The sequence below is a fragment of the Melanotaenia boesemani genome, chromosome 8 (assembly GCF_017639745.1).
Source record: "Melanotaenia boesemani isolate fMelBoe1 chromosome 8, fMelBoe1.pri, whole genome shotgun sequence".
In the NCBI taxonomy this organism is placed as follows: domain Eukaryota; kingdom Metazoa; phylum Chordata; class Actinopteri; order Atheriniformes; family Melanotaeniidae; genus Melanotaenia; species Melanotaenia boesemani.
The window spans coordinates 19,649,174-19,672,163 of NC_055689.1; the positions used below are offsets into that span (position 1 = coordinate 19,649,174).

General features: G+C 37.8%; 3 protein-coding genes across 3 annotated transcripts; all 3 read left to right on the top strand.

The window, feature by feature from the left end:
* The first annotated feature begins 8,617 nt into the window (after positions 1-8,617).
* On the top strand, positions 8,618-10,036 carry foxq1a (forkhead box Q1a). The gene has a single exon (XM_041992889.1). The coding sequence runs from the start codon at positions 8,745-8,747 to the stop codon at positions 9,540-9,542; it is 798 nt and encodes a 265-aa protein (XP_041848823.1). The 5' UTR covers positions 8,618-8,744; the 3' UTR covers positions 9,543-10,036.
* A 748-nt stretch (positions 10,037-10,784) lies between these two features.
* Positions 10,785-13,610, top strand: foxf2a (forkhead box F2a). Its single transcript, XM_041992904.1, has 2 exons — positions 10,785-11,946; positions 13,051-13,610. Exons 1-2 carry the CDS (start codon positions 10,992-10,994, stop codon positions 13,224-13,226), a joined length of 1,131 nt encoding a protein of 376 aa, XP_041848838.1. The 5' UTR covers positions 10,785-10,991; the 3' UTR covers positions 13,227-13,610.
* Positions 13,611-18,475: 4,865 nt separating this feature from the next.
* Positions 18,476-20,333, top strand: foxc1a (forkhead box C1a). Its single transcript, XM_041991427.1, has one exon. The coding sequence runs from the start codon at positions 18,745-18,747 to the stop codon at positions 20,161-20,163; it is 1,419 nt and encodes a 472-aa protein (XP_041847361.1). The 5' UTR covers positions 18,476-18,744; the 3' UTR covers positions 20,164-20,333.
* Positions 20,334-22,990: the final 2,657 nt, after the last annotated feature.

Genomic DNA, 22,990 nt, shown 5'->3' on the forward strand with positions numbered 1-22,990 from the left:
ACTTAGTTTTTAAAAAAAGAAAATGGTACTTTACTTACAAACCTTATGTACCCTCCAAAATGGTGATTGTTTTTTGCTGTTTGTTTCTCTGTTTGTCTGCATGGGTGTGTGTGTGACAAAGTGTTGCTGGAAGTTTGGTGGATCAAGGTCATGACAGGCTGAGCAAGAACATCTACATTTTGGTGCCTTGTCATTAATCAGTTGAAGTTAGATGAGTGTACACATTTAACTTTTGAATCATTATCTGGATTTTTATTAATAAAAAATGAAGCAGATCTTATTTTTTCTAATTATAATTTCCGCCTTATTGCATTTTATTAAACAATGCTCATGTCACAAAAGTTTGATTAAATTGGTGCAAATGATCGTTTAAGGCAAAGATTATGAACATGGAAATAAAAAAAAAAAAATAGAAGAACAAACAGATCAAGATGATCAGTTTATTTAATCATTAATACAAAGAACAAGCTAATGTCTAAGTTAATTAATTATATATTTATACACATCCTGTTCAATTTGCTGTCTCAGCAAAAAGATCAGCCCACTTAATAATTCATGAGCTTCATAACTGAATTGTCTTAAAGACTGACTTAAATGATTGTAGTTTCAAATAGTTTTAGCTTCCCTTCTGAACCTTGGCACTTTGTATGACTGAATTTGAAATATGACATGAAGGAGAGTGAGATGAGGACTGTCAGTCTCTGTGAAGACATGATGGACATTTGCAAAATCACAGTTACCTAGTGACTTAATAATCTGAGTACAAATTTGACATTTTAGTTTAATTGATTTTTTTTATTTCAGTTTTGTTTATTTTGGTTCATTAATTTTTGTCTTCTTTACTATATATGCAATTTATGTTTAAAGGCAAATGATAACTCTAAGACTAGCATTGTGGAAACAATGTGGAAGCCAGACTGTGTCTATAAACTGTGAGATCCGGAGAGATGATTTGTTAGCTGCACATGTAATCTGTGGTTAACTCTTATGGAACAGCCATTAGGACTTCATTGAAGGCACACAACCAAAATTTTGTAACATACTTGATTGTTAGCAGTGGTATTAAACTAAGTAGTCCTTTCTTTCAAAATTCTACAAAGCTTGTACCTGTTTCAAAGAGTAGAAATTGAGCCACTTACCTCTATGACACTCAAATGTCTGCCTTGCATGGTCAGAATGCAACCTTGAATCTTATGATGATGTTAACAGTTTTATAGCTCTGCTGCTTGTCAGTAACAGCTCATAAGACTGTATGCTTATACACTGGGATTCAATTAAGGCCTCACTCTCTCTGGGGTTGTGTGTATGGTTTGGCCTCTTTTTGCAATACGTTTCTGATAATCACTCACACTGTTTTGACATTATATCCCAATTTATTGTGCAAATTACTTTCCCATTTCTGAGAAAACCACATCCCTATATCATTTCACAGTGTGCTATATTCTTGGAAGTTTCCCTTCTTTGTAAAAGACAAGTGAAAGTTAAAATTAGTTTATTGGAGAAAAGTTAAGATGTGTGCTCAAGCAGAAGGTGCATAAGAAATAGACATCTCTGCCTTTTCAACAAGATCCTGTCTCCTGTGCATAAACCCATACTGTAAAATACATCTCTGTGCATGGTTTAACAGTGTGGGGTTTTGCACAAGGAAAAGGATCTTGTTGAAAAGGCAGAGGGTGCATGAGAAATAGAAATCTCTGTCTTTTCAGCAAGACTCTGTCTATGGGCTCAATAGTAAGTAATAATGTTAAATCATGCTACAGAGATTTTTTTAGTCTAAAAATAATCTGATGCATATATTAATATATATAAAAAAAACTAAATATTGAAATTTTCCAGTCAAGCGACATACAGTGGTATCAAACAGTGTGAAAAAAAAGACATGTACAACAGTACAGTAACTGGGATTGCAGTGATATTATGCATGACAAATAAAAAGGAAAACATAATGAATAACAGTATTAAACATGGGTGTCTGCTTTATCCCTTTATCTGTTTGATCCTCTATATGCACCTTTTACAACACATTACTTAAGTACCAAGCGGAACTTTCCGTCCCATGTATTACAAACCTGAGTCATGCATGATGGTCCCACAGGGCAACACGATGCAGCATTATTTAGAAGGCAGTGACTAAATGGGGAGGAAGTGCAAAAGATCCCTTTGTACTTACAGATAACTGATCAAACATGACTGTCGCAGTAATACTTGCAGACAATGTTCTGATTTTGATGTTTTGAGTTTGAATTCTTGTTTCACAGAAAGCACTAAAAACACAAGCAGTGGTTCAACTTCAGAATCAGACATGTAACGGGCTTGTCAGGCATGTATAAAATCCAAGATGTGAGAATGTAATGTTGTTTAGTCATATTGTGCCGTGTTATACGTATTGTTTCGCCAGATTCTTGCCAATTTACACTTCAGTTTTTTAATATGTCACAAAACTTTGCATTTCTGTCTTTTCAAACCTTTTCATAACTTACTGTTATTACATTTTTAAGATATTTTTTCTTCCCATTTGTTTGGCTGCTTGTTCACTTTTTCTCCGTAGCTATTCAACCAAAACAGAAACCTCACAAACCAACAGGCAAGGGCTTGCCTTCATGACTTCTTTTTGATGACTACCTCCTGACAAATGAGAATAAGAAGAAACATGAGATAACATGAATTTGTCTTTTGAAGATCACATACGGGTATTTTTCAAGGGCTAAGACACAAACTGATCTTGCAAAATAGAAATATTGACAATAAATTTCATTGAGACTTTGAATGTGTAATTTACCAGGCTGGGCCAAGACATACATGTAGAAATAATCTTTGGTACCACATGTTTCATGTACACTTGATGTATACTTGAAGCGTACATGAAGGGATGGTCTATAAGCTGTCTGATGATGACTGATAACATGCATAATCTCCCTCAGTTAAAGGCTGAGAAACTGAAAGAGTTTCAAAACATAGCTGGCAAAATACTATTATTAGTGACTAACAACATATTTTAGGCAGGTTATGTCTGATAATAGCCTTCATAAATAACGTAAGAGAATCCCAAGAATCACCACGGGATCTAATCATATATTTAAACAGTAGATACAATCCCAACCCTGATGTTAACCAGAACTTTACTCTCAGCAGTTTTAATCTTCTCAACATCTGAAATTGATCCACAGTTCAACACAAAAACTTTTTGTTGCTCAGTATTGTTGAAATTCTCAGTGAGTTTTAAATATTTTTTCATGTATTTAAATGTTCGTCTGTCCCAACTTTGTAAAATGATGATACTTTAAACAGTAAATACTAAATTTTATTATACACCCCCTGACTTTTGCATACTCACTGCAGAATTGTGAATACACAAAGATGATAATCTCAAATCAACATTTAATGTCAGCGTACTCTGGACAGAAACAGAAATCTGAGGACAATAAACTGGTGTGCTGTAATTTTAGCATTAGCATTTGTTAAAAAAACAGGCTACAGGTTGCAGACTTGCAGTAATTTGATGAGTTTAAAGATTCAGAGGGTTTGGAACAGTGGAAGGTGTAAAACAAAGACAGCTGGCTGACAATAAAACACTCTTAACCTCCACAATGTTGGAAAAACTTTCCTGTGAAAAGTACATGACGCAAACACACATTTTTGCTAAGTCACAGTTCTGTGACTCCTCTGTCAAGTGGAAGTACTTCTTATCTGTATGAGAATCAGCAGGGAAGGAATTCAGTCCAGTGCTCCTGCATACCCAGCCCATCTGGTGACAATGATAGAAAAAAAAAATAAATTGTGGACATGCATTATTACCTTATGACCACAGATTACTAATGCAGGGGACCAACATAAATAACTTGTGGCCCTGCATTACTAATGTATCAACAACTTTTTCAATTTCCGCATAGCTTTTGTTTTTATTTCAAACTGGGCCTTCAGCACCTGAATTAAGTGTCTTTTACTGAAGTGTTCTGTTGTGATAAATAATGTTGTGATCTGTGATAATGTGTTATGATAAATCACAGTAGATGGCAACAATATCACTGTGAAGCCACTATTGAATGGTGAACCTAATGTCCCATCTAGGTTTGTTAGACTGGACATCGTGTTAACTTTGTTGTTAGTAGTTAAACTATTCAGCTAGGCAAACCAAGTAAGCTGAGTTACAATTTCATAAATCATCTCCACATTAAAATAGAATCATGTTGAATTATAATTGCCCATAAATATGTGCTTAAGTAACACCTTGCCATGAGTTAATTATCTCGTTCCCACAGATTAGTAATCCATGGCCACAGAATCACAACGTGTGTTTTGTGTCCTCGTGAGCTACTGTCCTGCAGGTTTTGGGTTCTATCCTGATGCAACACACCTGACTCAAATCACTGGGTCATTAACAGGCTTGTGTAGAGGTGTGTTGTAGTAGGAGACATCTGAAACCAGCAGGACAGTTGCTCACGAGGACCGGAGTTGGAGACCCCTGCTCTATCCTAATCTGCAGAGTCCCAACATCAGCCTCACTCTGAACATCTAACATGAAATTTACTTTCTATCTTTCTTTCGTTCTGCAGCAGCATGCTGTGGTCATAAACCTAGACATGTGGTTTGTTACTTGGGTATAAGTTGGGGATTCTTGAATGTTTATGACTCAAACACAGTGCCAGCATGGAAACCTAGAAACTCCTCTTCCTTTTAACAACTGTTTGTAAACACCTGGGAAGTGAGAAGGCCTGTTTCTGGAGCTTTAGGAATGTTGTCACATTCTTGTCTCATGCAGGATTCTAGCTGTTCAACAGTCCTGGAACTTCACTGCCTGATTTTTTCATTTAATTTTGCTTCAAACGTTTTCTATTGTTGAAGGGTCTGGACTGCAAGCAGGTCAGTTCAGCCCCCAGACTCTTCTCCTGCAGACCACTGTAGCCGCGATGGAGGCAGTATCTGGTTTAGCATTGTCCTGCAAAGGCCTTCCCCGAAAAAAAGACATTGTCTGGATGAAAGTAGATGTTACGCTAAATTCTTAATGTACTTTTCAGGATTGATGGCACTTTTACAGATGTGTGTGCTGCCTACTTCATATACAGTAATCTAACCATACTGATGGCTCACCCTACTATCAGAGATACAGGCTTACTGATAACAAGCTGCGTGGTCCTCCTCCTCTTTAGTTCACATGACATAGTGTCCATGGTTTTCGAAAAGAATTTAATTTCTTGATTCATATGACCACAAAACAATTTCCCACTTTGTGTCAGACATTTTAAATTAGCTTTGGCCCAGAGAAGACACCAGCATTTCTGTATAGTGTTCACTTTTTGCTTCTTTGGATGATAGAGCCTTAATCTATGCTAATGAATTGCACAGTGAATTGTGTTCACTGGTAGTGATTTTTGGAAGTGTTTCTGAGCCCATTCCAGTAGAGAATCAAACCTGTTTTTAATGCAGCTTTGACCTTCAGCCTTATATGTGGAGTACAGAGCTTCCACCTGATTCTCTTAATCTTTAGATGATGTTTATATACTATTGATGGGGGGATCTTTGCAACTCTTTGCAATTTTATGAAGACAAACATTTATCTGAAATTGTTACACAATTTTAAGAACCTTTTTGTTTTTCTTTTTTTTTTTTAGGCTGGAGAACCTCTGCCTCTCTAAAATACTTGTTTTTTTTTATACCCAATCATGCTATTAATCACTTGCCAGTTAATATAATTAGTAAATGTTTATACAGATGATTGTTTTATATTTGTGCCAAACAGTTGGTTAGTTGCCCCTGTTTAAACCTTTTTTTTAATGTGTTGCTGTCATCAAATTAAAATGAGCTAATATTTTCCATGAAATGGTAAAATGTCATCTGTGTCATCTAACATGTTTATATTTTTATATTTTTATCTTTATTTACAATTTACACAGTGTCCAAACATTTGTGGAATTTGGTTTGGTGATACATTTAATACTATAACTGTATTTAAATAACAAAAACCATTACTAACAGTGAATAAGTAAATGTTTTCTTTCTAATATTAATTGTTTATAAAAACACAATAACTACTGAAAAAAAACAGAAAAAATATTTAAATAAAATAGAATTAATATTAATTTAATAGTAGTGAATTAATAAGGATAAATAATAAATAAATAATGCATGGTGGTGTGTTGGTTAGTGCTGTGGCCTCACAGCAAGAAGGACACAGATTCGATCCTCGGCTCAGAAAGGGGTTCGAACAGCTAATTGCTATGATAGGCTTCAGCTATACCTGAATTGGAATAAGTCGTATAGAAAATGAATGAATGAATAATATAGAAACAAATACATAAATACAACTAAATAAAAGCAAATAAATTAAAAAACTGATAGAAAAAAGAAAATCATAAATGTAAGAAATTTACAGCATTATGTGCCTAGAGACTAATGTTGCCTAATTTATGTAAAAGCACACAAAAAAGATGTAATATTTGCCACTGCTTTGTAATATTATACAGTCGTTGTACATTTATGCATATTACTACAACATACAATTTAGAAATTACAATATGTCGTACTTGAGGGACATAGTCCTCCATGATATGAACTTTTATACTCAGAAAGACCATATAATAAAAACCACATGCTCTTATTAACAGATTACATTTTATACAAGATGATGGACTCACAAGCTGCTGCTTGCAGTGAGGCTAATGAATACATGGGCTTTTGTCATTGTGTGGTTAGCTTGCATGATTCACTGTTGCATGCTACTGTTCAAATCTGTGACGTCAGCACAGATTTAGTGTCACACTCAACACTAACAGATTATTAACTGACAATCAAAACATTCATGCCAGCACAAACATGTGTAAGCTACACTTTGAAAATTTCAGTTACATCAACATAAGTATAACCACTCTGAGACAATATGTGAGTCGTGAGTTGAAAATCCACCTCAACGTTGAGAGTGACAAAGAAAGACTTCTCCAAAGTAAATATTGTAAGGGATATTATTGCTGGCAGTAAGGGTTATCATTACTTGCTTCTGTCTGTTGTGCTGGCATTTAGAGTCTCGGGGTTTTCCTAACAGCAAGAATATACTTCTGCTTTTTTTTTTTTTTACATTGAATTATTTAATTTTCCTTTTCATAGGAACTTTTATTGAGCCACTAAAATATAATTTCATTCTGTTGTTCAATGTACAATGAATAATGCTGTTGGCTATAGCATGGAGTCAAGTCTAAATTGGACAGGGTTTGATGTTTTATGACACTAATAACAGATCGACAAACTTACTTTTATCTTTGAGCCTAGCTCTGTTCTTTGTGCTTTCTAACAATGATACTGTTATGAACATTTTCACGACAACTTTACTCCTTTAAATTGAAGACCTTATCAAAACTGCCCTTGATATCACCAGGGACACTAACTTCCTAACAAATAAACATAAAAACAAACACACACATAACACAATGGTTATGTCAAATGAATTTTACTCAGTCATGTGATATATTGGGCTTCATGATGTGACGTTGCATCACAGCAAGAAGGGTCGTAGTTTTATCCTTTGGGGCAGGGGTGCCCAAGTCCAGTCCTCAAGATCTAACATCTTGCAGCTTCTAGATGCAACCCTTCTCCAACACACCTGAATCAAATGAATGGCTCGTTACCAGGCGTCTGCAGAGCTGAATGTGATGTGGATGATGGAATTGATCCATTTGATTCAGATGTATTGGAGAAGGGATGTGTCTAAAAGTTCCAGGATAGTAGATCTCAAGGACTGGACTTGGGCACCCTTGCTCTGGGGGCTTTCAAGTGTGCATGCTCTCCCTATGTGTGCATGTGAGGGTTCCCCTCAAGCACTCCACAGTTTAACAACCTACATGTTAGGTTAGTTGGTTATTCTGAATCAACTCTAGGTATTAGTGTCTATGGTTGTTTTCTTCCTTTTTTTGTACAAGATTATTGGTTTTACATTTAGCTGCTGTTCCACCGCAAGCATAAAAAGCAGTGACATCATCTATGACTACAATTAAACAAAGAATTTCAGAGTTCAACATAACTCCCTGATGATTTGAATGCAGGGGATTGGGAACATGAGACTAAAACTCAGCCATTTGCTATCAAAAGCAAAATTTCAACTTCAAGCTTTACTTAAATGGTCTGTATTTTATATACTTGTATACTTGGTTCAAGGTTAGGATTAGTTCAGGATTATTTCTGGTATAGTAGTCTACACACACTGATCTGCTGTTTCAGACATAAATACAGTGCAAATCTTCACTCTAAAGCAAAGTGCTGCTCTTAGTGCTCACAGTGCTTTCTGAAAAATGAGAAATGAAGTTACCTGCAGGCACTGCACCTGCCTTATGATGGAGACATACGCCACCTGGATGTCTCAGGGGAAACAGATCAAATTTTGAAGGTGAAACAGGTGAAGCTGCATAGGATGGAGTATTAGGTAACTTTTTTTTTTTAACAATCTCATAATACCACACCATAAAGTGATGTTGACTAATGACTTAGCATTTCTCTTTTATTATGGTAATCTCATTATGAAAATGCTTTGTGCTCTTCCAAATCTGAAACCATCTTGTCCCGCCTTTTTGGGTTGGTCCTTAGGTGAGCCGGATATAAACTGCTGCTGACAAACACTATAGGTAAGTCGAGCTTAGGCGGTTATGACAGTAGAGACTGGTTTGTTTGGAATCTGTTCAAGGCACTTGACGCACGAACGGTTTAACGCAAAGAGCTCGTCTGGGCTTCAGACTGAACGGTAACTGAATACTACAGCAAGGATGAAGCTGGAAGTTTTACGCGGAAGCCAATATGACATGAAACACTTCGAGATGTCCAGTGATGCAGAGGGGACTGTGCGGTCCCCCCTTACCGCAGAGGAGGAGCTGGGGTCGGATGGAGACGTGGCCCACAGCCCTTCACCTGTCACTCCGTGTGGGAGCAGCAAGTCCAAACCATACACACGGAGACCAAAGCCTCCGCTGTCATACATCGCTCTCATAGCCATGGCCATCCGGGATTCTCCTTCTGGACGCCCTACTTTGGCGGAAATAAACGACTATCTGATGAAGAAGTTTCCTTTCTTCAGGGGCAGCTACACCGGCTGGAGGAACTCGGTTCGACATAACCTTTCTCTAAATGACTGTTTTCTCAAAGTGCTTCGGGACCCGTCTAGACCCTGGGGAAAGGACAACTACTGGATGCTTAACCCCCAGAGCGAGTACACTTTCGCTGATGGGGTGTTCCGGCGCAGAAGAAAGCGCATTAATAAAAAGTTCATCCAGGAGAAAGGGATGTCCGAGCACGCAGAGGAATCACAGAATACCCACCATCCTGCACCAGCCCCCAAGCCTGATCCCTGTACCAAGTTTACCAGCTCGTTTGCTATTGAAAGCATTCTCAGCAAACCGTTCAAGGCAGACTCAAACAAAAAAGATTTCCGTTTCTTCCCTGGCTTAAACCGGCCCTGCTACACTGAACGTATGATGCACCATTCAAATACACCTGCCTCATTTCCATACATGAAGGTGTTCTGGCATTTGGACCCAAACGCATATGACGCTGGGCTGCTTTCATAAGCAAACACAGAAAGAAGAAGAAGAAAAAGAAGAAGACTTTCATTTTGGCGATTAAAATGTGCACTATAGAGGAAGCAGACCAAACACTAAATGAAAACAACTAAGTTTTGAATTGAGACTTGACATTATTGTGGTGGAGATTTATGGTTTTGTGCATCTGTTGTTTCATTTTGAGGAATCTCCACATTGTCTTTATTTAAGGCTGTAATAACAACCACTTGCTGCAAATGTTACAAAACAGATCATGTTTTTTTCTTTTTAAATGAACCAGTTAAATGCACTTTGAATGTTATTTTTTGTCTCATTCTTTTAAAAACGTTCAATAAAATGAAAAACAAAAACACTTTGTGATAACCCAGTGTGTTTGTTAGCTAATTTTATTTTGTTTGTTAATCTTCATTTCAGTCATAATGGTTGCTAGAAGGCAAAAAAAAAAAAAAAAAAAAGTCACAGAAGAAGGCAATTTAACTTCCAGGCTTATGTTTTACGTCTGGCGCTGCACCTCTGTCCCCACACATGCGCAGGAAAATGTGGCATCCTTAAAGAACTGTACTTCCACAATATAATGTCAAGCTGCCTAATTCCCCTGAGACTAGAAAGTAATTTTCCTTTCAAACTGCTGTGTATCAAGAAGGGGTTTAAGGGGTTTATGTTGCCGGTGTGCTTTTGGCTCTGATGCTGATGGGAAACGGTTGTATAGGCTATTAAACTGCTTTAAATGTAATTTCGATTCTTGAGTATATCTGTCGGAATCATTTGAGTCTATTGTTAAGCTTTAAATTCTCCATGGATGTAACACAGGGTCCGGGAGGTAAACGGACACTTGCGCGCTGTGTGTGGTATGTTGGCACGCTCTGATGGAAAAAGCATGCTTCCCCTCATGTCAGAACACTATCCCTCAGCAGATCCCAGACAAATCAATTATATTTTGCCTATAAAGCAACTACTAAAGAACATCTTTGTTAAAAGGGGATTGTGGTTAACTTGATCTAACGCTTTAATTTTATTCTTCACGGTTAGGTGTTAAATGTGGTATTGGAAAGAGAGACATGGGAGGAGATGTGTCCTACTGCGCTGTGCTTCCAATCTGGATTTTGGCCAAATGGGGAGGGAGAAGTTCCTGTGATTTCTTTGAGGGGTTGGGCGGGGGGGAGGGTGGAGGGGCAGAGAGCGATTTGAGAACTGATAGGTGGTCGAGTTATGTTTGGCCGGGTGGATATGCGCAAGAAAAGTAGAGGAACTTTATCTCCCCTTTCTTGTGGGATTTGTGCCAGCAATGAACGGAGAGAGAAGGGAAGAACAGCGGTTGGTGTTTCTTGGCTTTCACGGTTATAACTTTGCAGAAGCTCGTAAAGGAACTTTTAAAATGTTGCATTAGGAATCCTTATAATTAATGAAAAGTGAATTAGAGAGACTCTGCAGTGCTGGAAGCCGAAAAGAAGCGGAAGCATGACGACGGAGATTCCCCAGCATTTGGATGCCCCTCACCCTGTGCGCTCCAGTCCAACAGCCGGTGCTGTTAGTGCAGCTCTTCTCAGTGCACAGTCAGGGATGGAGAGCGTTCACAACGCAGCAAAAGGCAAAAAGGGAAATTCGGCCTTGAGGCGCCCGGAAAAGCCCCCTTACTCATATATTGCCCTGATTGTGATGGCAATACAAAGCTCACCTGCTAAAAGGCTTACTTTAAGCGAGATATATCAGTTCCTGCAGGCCCGGTTCCCTTTCTTCAGGGGGACATACCAGGGCTGGAAAAATTCTGTCAGACACAACCTGTCTCTGAACGAATGTTTTATAAAACTGCCCAAAGGTCTGGGCAGACCTGGCAAGGGACACTACTGGACCATTGATCCCGGTAGTGAATTTATGTTTGAGGAGGGCTCTTTTCGTCGCAGACCACGAGGGTTCCGTAGAAAATGCCAAGCTTTAAAACCAATGTACAGGATGATGAATGGAATCGGGTTTGGCCCATCCATACTGCCACAGAACTTTGATTTTCAATCACCCACGGGTTCATTAGCATGTCATAACAGCTACAACATAGACTTGATGGGTAATACAGTTTCAAGTGGTTTTGAGGGATTCGGAGGAGGGCATCACGTACCGCACATGTCAGCGAGCTCTGGTTCATCGTATATGACCGCATGTCAGGCGGTCTCTAACGCAGAGTATTGCCCGGACAGCAGCAGCAGCCCCCTGCAGTCAACCACAGCGATAGGCACTTTGGACTGTCAGCCTCCATATGCAAATACAACTTCACACTGGAATGCACCTGGCACATCTTCATACACCAAGCAGCAGTCCATGGCATCAAGCAGTCCCAGCTCAGTGCACACGGGACTGTCACCTTACTCTCTGGATCAGGGCTATCTGCACCATAATGCACGAGATTCCTATGACATGTCAGGTATAGAGCTTCAGTTTCATACTATACTGCACTCTATATGATTGTTGACTTTTACAATAATATCGACCTGAATTTAGTCTAAGTTTTGTTTAAATATCAACTAATCTGAAAACACAGTCACCGCTCATATGCACATGCTTTGGACTATCAAGGATAAAACGTAATAGAGAAAAAAAAAACAAAAAAAAAAAACAAAAAAAAAAAACAAAAAAAAAAAAGCTGTAAAAATAATATTTTATTGACGACAATATTTTTTAATTTGATCAGGATATATTGAATGTAACAAAAAGTGCACAATGACAAACCAGCTTTATACTCTGATGCAGATTATTTATGCAGAACATTGGATCAACAGAACATTTACTCTTGTAATTAAAACCAAGGAAAAATGTAAATAAGAAAATACTTTTTGAATTTTGTTTTTTATCAACCAGCATCAGACTGGGTAACATGAATCGTGAACAAATTTTGTATATAAAGCCTAAAGTTAGAATTAGTCTGCAGTTTGATTTAATTTTTAAAATCTCTTTTAAAGGCCTCCTTGCAACAGAATGTATGGGACCTTTAAAACCTTTTTAACAGTGCAGTTTTATATTCACAGTACATGAACTGATGACCTCTGATAATATAAAATATTAAAAGGCTGCACAGAGAGAAACCAAGGATTTATTAGTACAACATAATTTCCTCATTATTAACTGTTCAGCTGCAGTCTTTTAATTCTCTTGCTTTACCATATTCCCTTTCAGTTAATTGGGAAAGTTGAATGTTTTCCCACCTCAAAAATTTAAATAAAGTAATGGAATAACCCGATTACCAATATTATTCTGAGATTCGTACCTGCAAAGTTTTTTTTATTATTATACACGTGAGAAATATGACCAAACCTTATATTTTCCTGTTTATAGAATCAAATTTATAATGGTTATTAAATCAAGCTTGAATGCTATTTCGAATCCTTTTATTGAGAATATTATAAAGGGAAATCCATCAATTATCCTAACGTTAAGAAAAATATATTCTGGTAAAATAGAACCAAAAACAACAATCCGAAATGCAGTCCAGTTAGAAACGAAGATAATAACTTTTCTTTCTTGTTTTCAGTGGGTTTGTCTCGATATTCCAGTCACTCAGCGGCTGCTGTGCGCGACAGGAAGGAATTTCTTTTAAACCTGAACGGTATTTCTTCTCTCCATCCCAGCAGCGGAGGCTCTTACTATCATCAGCTTCACCAGCATCACCAAAGCGCCTACCAGGACGTAAAGCCATGTGTAATGTGACAAGAAAGGGGTGATTTTTTCATTTAAATCCACCCCTCTAAAGTTTTTTTTTGTCTTCATTTTGTTTTAATTATTGTTATTATTATTTCTTTTTCTTTTAACAAGCGTTTCCCTCGTAAGCAGTGACAGACTGACATTTTACGAGGTCAATTTTCACAGTGATTATGACGTGAGAACTTGTGGCACTTGATATTCTGGTAACGTGACTAACTTTAATCGCATAATAAACAATATCTGAGAAAAACACTTAGGCCTGAATTAGGCTTCTCTTGCACTTTCTTTTTCCATTTTTATATAATTGCTGATTCTGTGCAACAGCTGTAAATTACTACAGATGTTCCTTTTTAGAAGACCATTTTTAAGTCTTTGATTTCTTAAGAAATAAATTTCTTACTAAACTATATTTCTTTAAATCAGTAATGGAAATTAGTTTGTGTCTTTCATTTTCTTTGTCACAAACAAAAATATATTTGTTATGGGGCTCATTGCAACAAAATTATATAAAACCCGTTTCGCAGTGAGAATTTTCTCAACCGTGAACACAGTTTGTGGGTGATTAATAATTTCTGTTTGTTGTAATCCATCAAAAAGATTAGATTTAAAATAGGTACTTGTCTGGTTTGTTACAGGTCAGTAGCATGAAAAAAAAAGTATATTGTCTCTTTTAACTGTAAAAATTACATAGCAATTTTCTGTGAACATTGTAAGGGACTTTAGTATCATCAGCTCTTGCTGGAAGCCAGGAGTAGGCTGTAAGCAACCGCAGAAGAAATTAATTATATTGGCTAAAAAAAATCTTATATTTTATATAATAAGAAAGTAAACTTTAAAATACTAGTCATTTTTGCGCTTCTTCATGCTGCTCAGATTTAATGTAAGATGTATTTTCTTAAATAATTTAGCAAATCAAAAGTACAATTACATCTTTTAAATGAAGTCCTTCGTTGCTCCTCTGTGCTGTTAGCCTGCACTGCCACCTCGTGGTCACCCAATGTTAAAGCAGGTCAAGCAGCTGTGTTGTGGGTGATCGACTTCAGTTATCAGTCTATGTAGGACAGGGGTGCCCAAGTCCGGTCCTCGAGATCTACTATTCTGCGACATTTAGATGCAAACCTTCTCCAACAGCTAAATGTTGTAGGATAGTAGATCTCGAGGACCGGACTTGGGCACCCCCGATGTAGGACATCCCATCGGTCATGAAGTCATATCTGAAAATATGGGATGCCAATATAGTTGGTGTCTCCTGTCAAAGTAAATGTCCACTTTTTTCCCCAAGACATACAAAACAGTGAAGTGAAATTTAACCATTCATCTAATTTGGCTTCCAATTAAAATTAAAACTAGATGTTGACTTTGTAAATTAGTTTAATCTCGTGAGTCTCAAGCCATTCTGGCTTTAGGGGTACTGTGTGAGAATGATAAACCTAGCATGAAAGTAAGGAAATTTGTGTGTTTTTCTCACCTTTTTAATTATACCAGTCACATGGCGGGAAAGATTGATTTGTCACCCTCGCGAAGAGGTCATTTGCAAAGAGGGGGCCTCTGTGGAAAGAGCTACATAATTGTGGGTAGTACCCCCCCCCCCCCCAAACAACAACAACAAAAATAATAATAATAGTAATACTGTATTCACCCTGTGGAAGATCCATAATGCAGCTACAACAGCTTGACACCTCCTTATCAAGCAGGAGTTGTTAAAGGTCAACCGGTGTGGCTGTGTTGTGGACAGCATTCCTGATCCCACAAGTGTTCAGTTGGGTTAAGGTCTGGACTCCCTGCAAGCCATTCCATCCTCTCCACTCCCAATTTATGGAGGTATTCTGAAGGTCCTGGCTCTGTGAGGGAGAGTGGTGTCATCCTGGAGAGAACATTTAGGTCCCAGATTCCTGAGATGTGGGATCAGCACTGTGAAGTATCAGTCAGGTGCCTGTCATAAATCTGGGACTGGCACACACCGGCAGCAAGTGAATCTCAAAACAAGCATGAATACCAACAGAAGAACAGGGTATTGCTGGGGATTTTGGCACAGTAAGCTATATGCCTCTGAAAACTGTATTTATTTTAATTTTGTGCTGTATTATGCTGTAAATATTTTTTAAAAAGACAAAGTGTTTCAGCACACAGTCTAATCTCTGTATTAGAACCATGCTAAATCTTGCTCCTGTTTTATTAAATAAAAATAATATAATAGCTAATGAAGTTGAAGTAAAAGTGAAAAATACAATATCAAAATAAAAGGGCAATGAACGCTGGTCGGAGGGCCCCCTGTGAAATATTGCCTGGGTCCCCAATTGCGTCTGGTTAAACCTTATTATAACGATGATTAATCAGGCCTTCCAGCAATGTATGATGTATGATAAACATATTAAAAAAGAAAGGAACAACAAATTTGTATTATTAAAGGGGAGAAATACTTGCCCAGATTGAATTCAGTTACTAATAAATATCCATCCATCCATCCATCCATCCATCCATCCATCCATCCATCCATCCATCCATCCAACTGTCAATTTAATTGTCATAAAAGGCCATCACATGACATGCTACCCCAATTTCATGGCAACAATATGTTAGTTAGAGCTGATTAATTATAAATAAAACATTTTCATTTATTTTAATCTCATTTAATAATATTTAATATAATAATATTTAACTATTACTTCATTAAATAATTTCTTTAGAATTGGTCCATGAACATTATTGCTGTCATCACCAAAGTCTTTTGTCTGGCTTTGTTTTGCACGACGAAGAAAAGGAAAGGTGGCAAGTAAGCAGCGAAGATGTAATGACTATGTATTCCTCTTACTGAGAGTTATAGAATATTGTTTTATGTTTCTAAGTCTATCCTGACGATTAATGTACCAATTTTCCATTATGAAGAGATTACTTCCTGTTTGTAACCTCATGATAACTTTACACTTAACTGACATTAAATACTAATTTCACCTGTATGTTTCATTTATCTAATTACTTGGCATTAACAGAGCCACTCAAGCGCCACTTGGTTATCGAGTTAATAACTGTAATACTGAGGTGTATCATGAGATGGCAGCACACTCTAATTAATGCTCTTAAACTCCTTTGTCTTTCTCATGCAGCTCATGTAATTAGGAATCTCAGAACGTGATCTACACGGCTATGATAAAGGTTTAGAAGAGGAAAAAATCTGATATTTAGGCTCCAAAAACACACAAAACATTTGAGAAATTATTCTGTTTTGGGGACTGATTGTATCTGGAAACAAGTGACTGTAACAAAAGCGACTTGATTAGAGTTAAAAACAAATTAAATTAAATCAAGTTGAGTTTGAGAAATCAGCAAAACATTTAAAAATAGACTTAAAATAGATCGATAGACTTTTTTATAAATATTTTGTTTTTTACTTTTGACATTTTCTCTGATTTTGAGTAGTGGCGGTGCAGTGGTGTACTATCTCTGACCACCAGAGGGAGCCAAGTTCATAGATATCGTAAACCTTGAACGCTGTATCGCTTTCTTCTCCTTTCTTTTCAAGGTACTTCATCAATGTCAGGGTTGTGAATCTTCTTTTAATTAGAATTATATTTACTTTTTGGGGGTTGGAAGATAATCAGTATGCAAAACTAACAAATATAAATTCATAAATAGTTTATTTAGTCTAATTTCAGATATTAGTTCTAAAAAGATGATAATGGGTAATGGTAATCGTAATAATATTTTTGTCTGATTAGATGTTGTAATACCGGTCACTGATGTTGGGAGAAGAGTTTCCAAAGAAGAGGAAACAAAGATAATAACAAGTATGAGACTAACTTGTATTTCATCCATCTCAAATTTTAGACTAAATATTATTATGACAAATGCATTGCCATATTTATCTTTAAATTAAGTTAACATTATTATTAATAACTAGAATGGCTAAAAACAATGAACAGCCCATATTCATAATATTGTGTCTATTGTTTTGTACATTAATTTGGCGCTTTTCACTGCGTCTCAGTCGTGAATACTTTAAACAATGAAGAGTTAAGAAGGACTGGGTGGGCAGACCGTGGAATTAAGTAAAAGGCTCATCGTAAGTTCTGTAAACAGCTCAGGGCGGTGGAAAAAGTTCATGCCTAGGTCCATGTAAGGAGAAACCGGCGCAGCACCGCAGGCCACCGCACGGACATTTAATTAAGACGATCTGCAGAGGATTACAGCGATATTGGGCCTGTAACTTTGTCTCACAATGATCATTAACAATTTTATGCGTCATAGCTCTTGACAGCGGGCGACATAAAGGCCGTTGGGGTCGGTTTTTTCTTTCTTTTTTTGTAAAAATAAATAAATATTGCTTTTCTGATTTTGCTAGGGCTCAGTTTAATTTCATTCAGTTTAGGAGACTGTGTAACATTTTTTATTTACACGATTAATGTTCTGTCTTTGAGAAAATAAACAAAATAATTATATGTAAATTGTTAAGCTTTAATTATCTCCTTAATTCGATCTCTCGATGGGCCACAAAACCCAGCACAAAAAAAACTATTCAAACATTTTGATGTAACAAAAACACACATCCGACGCAGTTCTGGTCCCATTTGGTTCCTTGCATGTCTTTTAGATGCGCTGCTTGAATAAACTCTCACACATTAAGGCCAAATTGTCTTTAATTCTCTTCTTATTGAGATCACACTCAGGCCCCCACTGCAAGTGCTGCGAAGTCTTTTCCTGCTTTGATCTCACACCGATCCGCTGCTGGTGTTGAAGTTTTTCCCCCCACCTACCCATAAAGATGTTCAAGCGCAAGTAAATAACGCCATTTGGTTTACCAGTGAACGGATCTTTCCACAATCAATCACAATTATAGCTAATAAATAATTAATCGAATTAAATTAGCTACAATATCAACAGAAAGCATTTGAAATAAATTTTGTAAATGCATAATCATTTAAGAGTTTTAGTGATATTATATCCATTGTTATGTTCACTGAAATTGTAAATCTGAAATGTTATCTCTGGTTTCGTTTCCCTTTTAAAAAAAACTACATGTTTAAAAGAGGATGCAGAATCCTGGGACAAACATCCATGATCTGATTGTGTACATGTCCGTTCCTCTGTCACGTCTAAAGGTTTTGGCAGAAGTGGGCTGGGAGTTACCGACACCTCCTAGTTTTTCCTAAAAGCCAAAAGTGTGGCCAGCAGCTCTCTGTTCTCGTTGCACGGCTCGACATCCCATTGGATGACCCATGCAGTTTTAGGGGCGGAGTTTCCCTGGCAGCAAAAAGGACGAAAGAATTTAACTGCGCAAAAGTCCTGTGTGGTGACGGATGTCCAAAGTTCAGAACTTTTTCAGTGTGCGTTTCATATGGTCTCGAGGATGGGGACAGCTTAAGTACAGCAAACTACACCTCGAGGAAGACTTTTCCCTCTTTTTTTCCCTCTGTTTAAGTTAGAAGCGAGGAACCGTGTTTTGCGCACCTCAGCCTTCAGAGGAGGGAGGAGTGGAGCTCACTCTGCGTATTTTGGAGCTTTATTTTTGTCGGATCAAAGTGAAAACATGCAGGCTCGCTATTCCGTATCCAGTCCCAACTCACTGGGCGTCGTGCCGTACATCAGCAGTGACCCAAGCTACTACCGGGCCGCAGCTGGTGGAGGATACACAGGGATGCCAGCACCTATGAACATGTACTCTCACGCGGCTCATGACCAGTACCCTGCCAGCATGGCACGGGCGTATGGACCGTACACCCCTCAACCTCAGCCCAAGGATATGGTCAAACCCCCCTATAGTTACATTGCGCTAATCACCATGGCTATCCAGAACTCGCCTGACAAGAAGGTGACCCTGAATGGGATTTACCAGTTTATCATGGAGAGGTTTCCATTTTATCGAGACAACAAGCAAGGCTGGCAGAACAGCATCAGACACAATCTGTCTCTGAATGAGTGTTTTGTCAAGGTGCCCCGAGATGATAAAAAACCCGGTAAAGGCAGCTACTGGACCTTGGACCCGGACTCTTACAACATGTTTGAAAACGGGAGCTTCCTGAGAAGGAGGCGGCGGTTCAAAAAGAAGGACGCGCTGAAAGAGAAAGAAGAGCGACTGCAGAAGGATGTGCCGCCGAGGCAGCAAGGCCGGGAGCAGGAACCGCCAGTGCAGGGCTCCCAGCCTGTGAGGATTCAGGATATTAAGACTGAGAATGGGACAGTCACACCACCGCAGGCCGATTCGCCCACCTTGAACACTGTTCCCAAAATCGAGAGCCCAGACAGCAGCAGCATGTCCAGCGGGAGCCCTCACAGCATCCCTTCCAGCAGGTCAATCGGAATGGACAACTCCGATCACCACCAGCACCACGGGCAGGCCTCGACGCAGGGTTTCAGCGTAGACAACATCATGACCTCCCTCCGGGGGTCTCCACAGGGGGCCACCGAGCTCACCTCCAGTCTCACCCCCTCCAGCAGGACAGGTATAACACCATCTTTGTCCTTAAACTATTCTCCAAGTCAGACATCTGTCTATAATTCACCCTGTAACCAAAACTCAATCTCCACTACCTCCAATGCAACTTATCATTGTAACATGCAAGCCATGAGCCTTTACGCTGGGGATAGATCCAGCCACTTGGCACCGAGCACCACCGTGGACGAAACGTTGCCAGATTACTCAGTCACAACCACCTCATCCTCCCTGACCCACGCTAATCTAAATTCTGGGCAGGAGGGCCATCATCCTCACCAGGGGAGGCTGACCTCATGGTACCTCAACCAGGCTGGAGACCTGGGTCATCTGGGCGCAACTTACCCAGCACAGCAGCAGAACTTCCATTCAGTCAGAGAGATGTTTGAATCCCAAAGAATTGGCTTGAATAACTCACCAGTGAATGGGAATAACAGCTGTCAGATGTCATTCCCCCCGAGCCAATCCATCTATCGCACTTCGGGAGCTTTCGTATATGACTGCAGCAAGTTCTGACCAAAACAAAAAGAAAAGCTCAATCGTTTCCCCGTGTTTGAACTATTCCCTCTTCTACTTGTCCACATCATATGAATATGACACAAAAAAGAAGAAAAAAAAAGAAAAAAAAAATCAGAAAAGACTTGATCTTGGTTTTTCTAAAGAACAGTGTTACTGCAAATAACACGTAAGTCTCTTTTTGCTTCTGTTGCTTTATGTGATATGCTAAAGATGTGCCACTTTTTCTTGGACGTGTAAATTGCATATAGTAATTTATTTCTAAACTGTAGCCGGATATTATGGACCAAACACCAAAAAGTGTTTCTAAATTGAATTGCCTTAATTGTCCAAAAATGTTCCATTATCAAAGCATAAAAAATATGAAAAAAAGGTAACGTGTATATCGCCGTACTATTTCAAAGATTTTTCATTTGTTGAAAAATATTCTGAAGGATTTGCTTGTTTGTTTAATAAATTGTCATGTAAAGTAAATTTATGCCTCATTTCTTACAAACTTCACTACAGACTAGAAATATTTTACACTCATAGTGGTCCATGTTAGTTTTGGTTGTAAGTTTTTATGCCTCATTATTATTTTGATTGGCCCCCTAAATGCTTCAATATTGGGAATTTATCAAAATAATAATAATAAGAGAGAGAGAGAAAAAAAAACGTTTATTTTGACAACAGCTTATATTTTAAAACATTTTTCCCATCAAAGTAATCCAGCATTGAAAGTTTTTTTTTTTACTTTTTACTTTTTACTTTGAGTAAGACAATGCAAACTAAAAGATGTGCTCATTTCTATTTTCATTGTCCTTTTTAATAATTCATGTACGTTATTTGAATCAAGCCATTATTTTCACCTTTTTAACAGATTACATGAAGTCAGTCTGACCCTGTGCAATTGAACTGGGGAACACACACACACACACACACACACACACAACTACACACAGCACTTTGTTTTGGACTGCGCTGTGTGTTTACTGGCGCATACCAGCGCTTACTTAATATCATACCACACATGCCATAGATGTTCCCCTTGTCAATTCAGTTTTGATGTTTGAAGTCTCGCCGGTCTGACATGATTCTGACCTGGATGGAGATAATATGACCGTCACATTTTACTCTGTAAGTCTGCTTTATTTTGATGATTATATTTAAAGTTAATAGTGATATGACTACAAGGAAGAATAGATATGAATTTACACCACTGAAGTTAAACTGAAATTTATTGTAATCATAGCAGATTTTCACACACACACACACACACACACACACACACACACACACACACACACACACACACACACACACACACACACACACACACACACACATATATATATATATATATATAAATTCAAAAATTGCATTTGTTTCCTTTAAAATAACCCCTCCTTCTGTAAATCTGTAAAGAATATTTTAAATAGCTTGAAAAACAACTCATGAATAATACCCTTATTATAGCATAATTCTGCTTTTGACAGTAAAGTAAATACACCTCTGTTAGCAATTTATCAATTATTATTTTAGAAGAATTCTAATATTTCTATAACGCAGAATGTATTATTTGAAGTGTCATCAATGCATTCATATAAAAAAATAGTAGTACTTGACTCATAAAAATCGTAAACGTAAAAACACATGCTTAAAAATAAAAAATACATTATTATTATTATTATTAATAATAATAATAATAATAATGTTTTTAGAGAATTCATCTAAGTAACCGTATCATCACACTTTTAATATAAACAAAATAAAGCTAAAACTAGAAATATATTAATATCAGGGTATCAAATTAGTATGAGTGCTTAATAGCCTAACTGATAACCATATTATACTAACAATAAGGATATATGTTTATGCTATGAACTCATTCTGAAATTTTGTCATCCGATTTATTATGGATAGCCTTTCACACACTAATTTTTCTAAAATGATCATTTTTCTAACTTAACGTTGCACCCGGGTGGTACAATGTGCCACAGAGTGTGAGACAAACTTAGATTAACATCACAATATGTTATAAAATCTGTTTCTAAAATGGTTTAACTTGAGTTTGAGACAGCATCTTGTGATGCGACAAAAGTTCTTGTGTTTATTACTTTACAATACTGACGTAATGATCAAGTCTATGCTATTTTTGTTTTTTAAAAAAGAAAAAAAGTCAGCGCAGCATTAAATCCTTCTTGTGCGCGTCGTCCAACGCTCCGACTGCACCACAATCAGGCTTATAAGAGTCATTAGATCCTTTCCCAAGTGTAGGCCTAATAAACAAACGTCATGTTAGTCAAAAGATTGATGGCGCTCTTACAGAATGGACCAGGTCAGGAAGGAATAAAATTCAATCAGAGAACTGGAATCGTTTTTCATGAGACGGAAAAGGCAGAGGGAGACGGGGGTCAATGAGGAGGATGTCGGCCGCCAGAGCACCATCAACAATGCAACAGGACGAAACACACACAAAGACAGGGAGAGCAGGACTAAGAGCTCATGAAATACAATTTCATATCTTACAATAAACATGGTTAATAGAGAGTGTCTGCAACGATGTGCAGAACTGGGAACGAAAAACTTTCTATTGGAGGGCCTGTTGCTCTAAAACTGTAATTAGCAGAGGGCAGACAGTTTCCTCTGTCGAGTTCAATCCATACCAAGGGTGGCCATAAAAATAAAGTACAAATTTAATTTCACTTTCATTTCCCTTTTCGGAGGAGGGTTAGAATGAATAATGTTTAATTTCTTGTTTATGCTTACAGCTATGTCTCCACCTACAGCAGAGATGAAAAAGATAGCTCTTTCTCACAACATGACACACTAATCAGACAGAGCTGGG

Excerpts from the sequence above, each read along its gene's own strand:
- foxc1a (XM_041991427.1), top strand. The coding sequence starts at position 18,745 with ATGCAGGCTCGCTATTCCGTATCCAGTCCCAACTCACTGGGCGTCGTG.
- foxq1a (XM_041992889.1), top strand. The coding sequence starts at position 8,745 with ATGAAGCTGGAAGTTTTACGCGGAAGCCAATATGACATGAAACACTTC.
- foxf2a (XM_041992904.1), top strand. The coding sequence starts at position 10,992 with ATGACGACGGAGATTCCCCAGCATTTGGATGCCCCTCACCCTGTGCGC. Across the intron at positions 11,947-13,050 it reads AGATTCCTATGACATGTCAG|TGGGTTTGTCTCGATATTCC; the intron begins GTATAGAGCTTC and ends TCTTGTTTTCAG.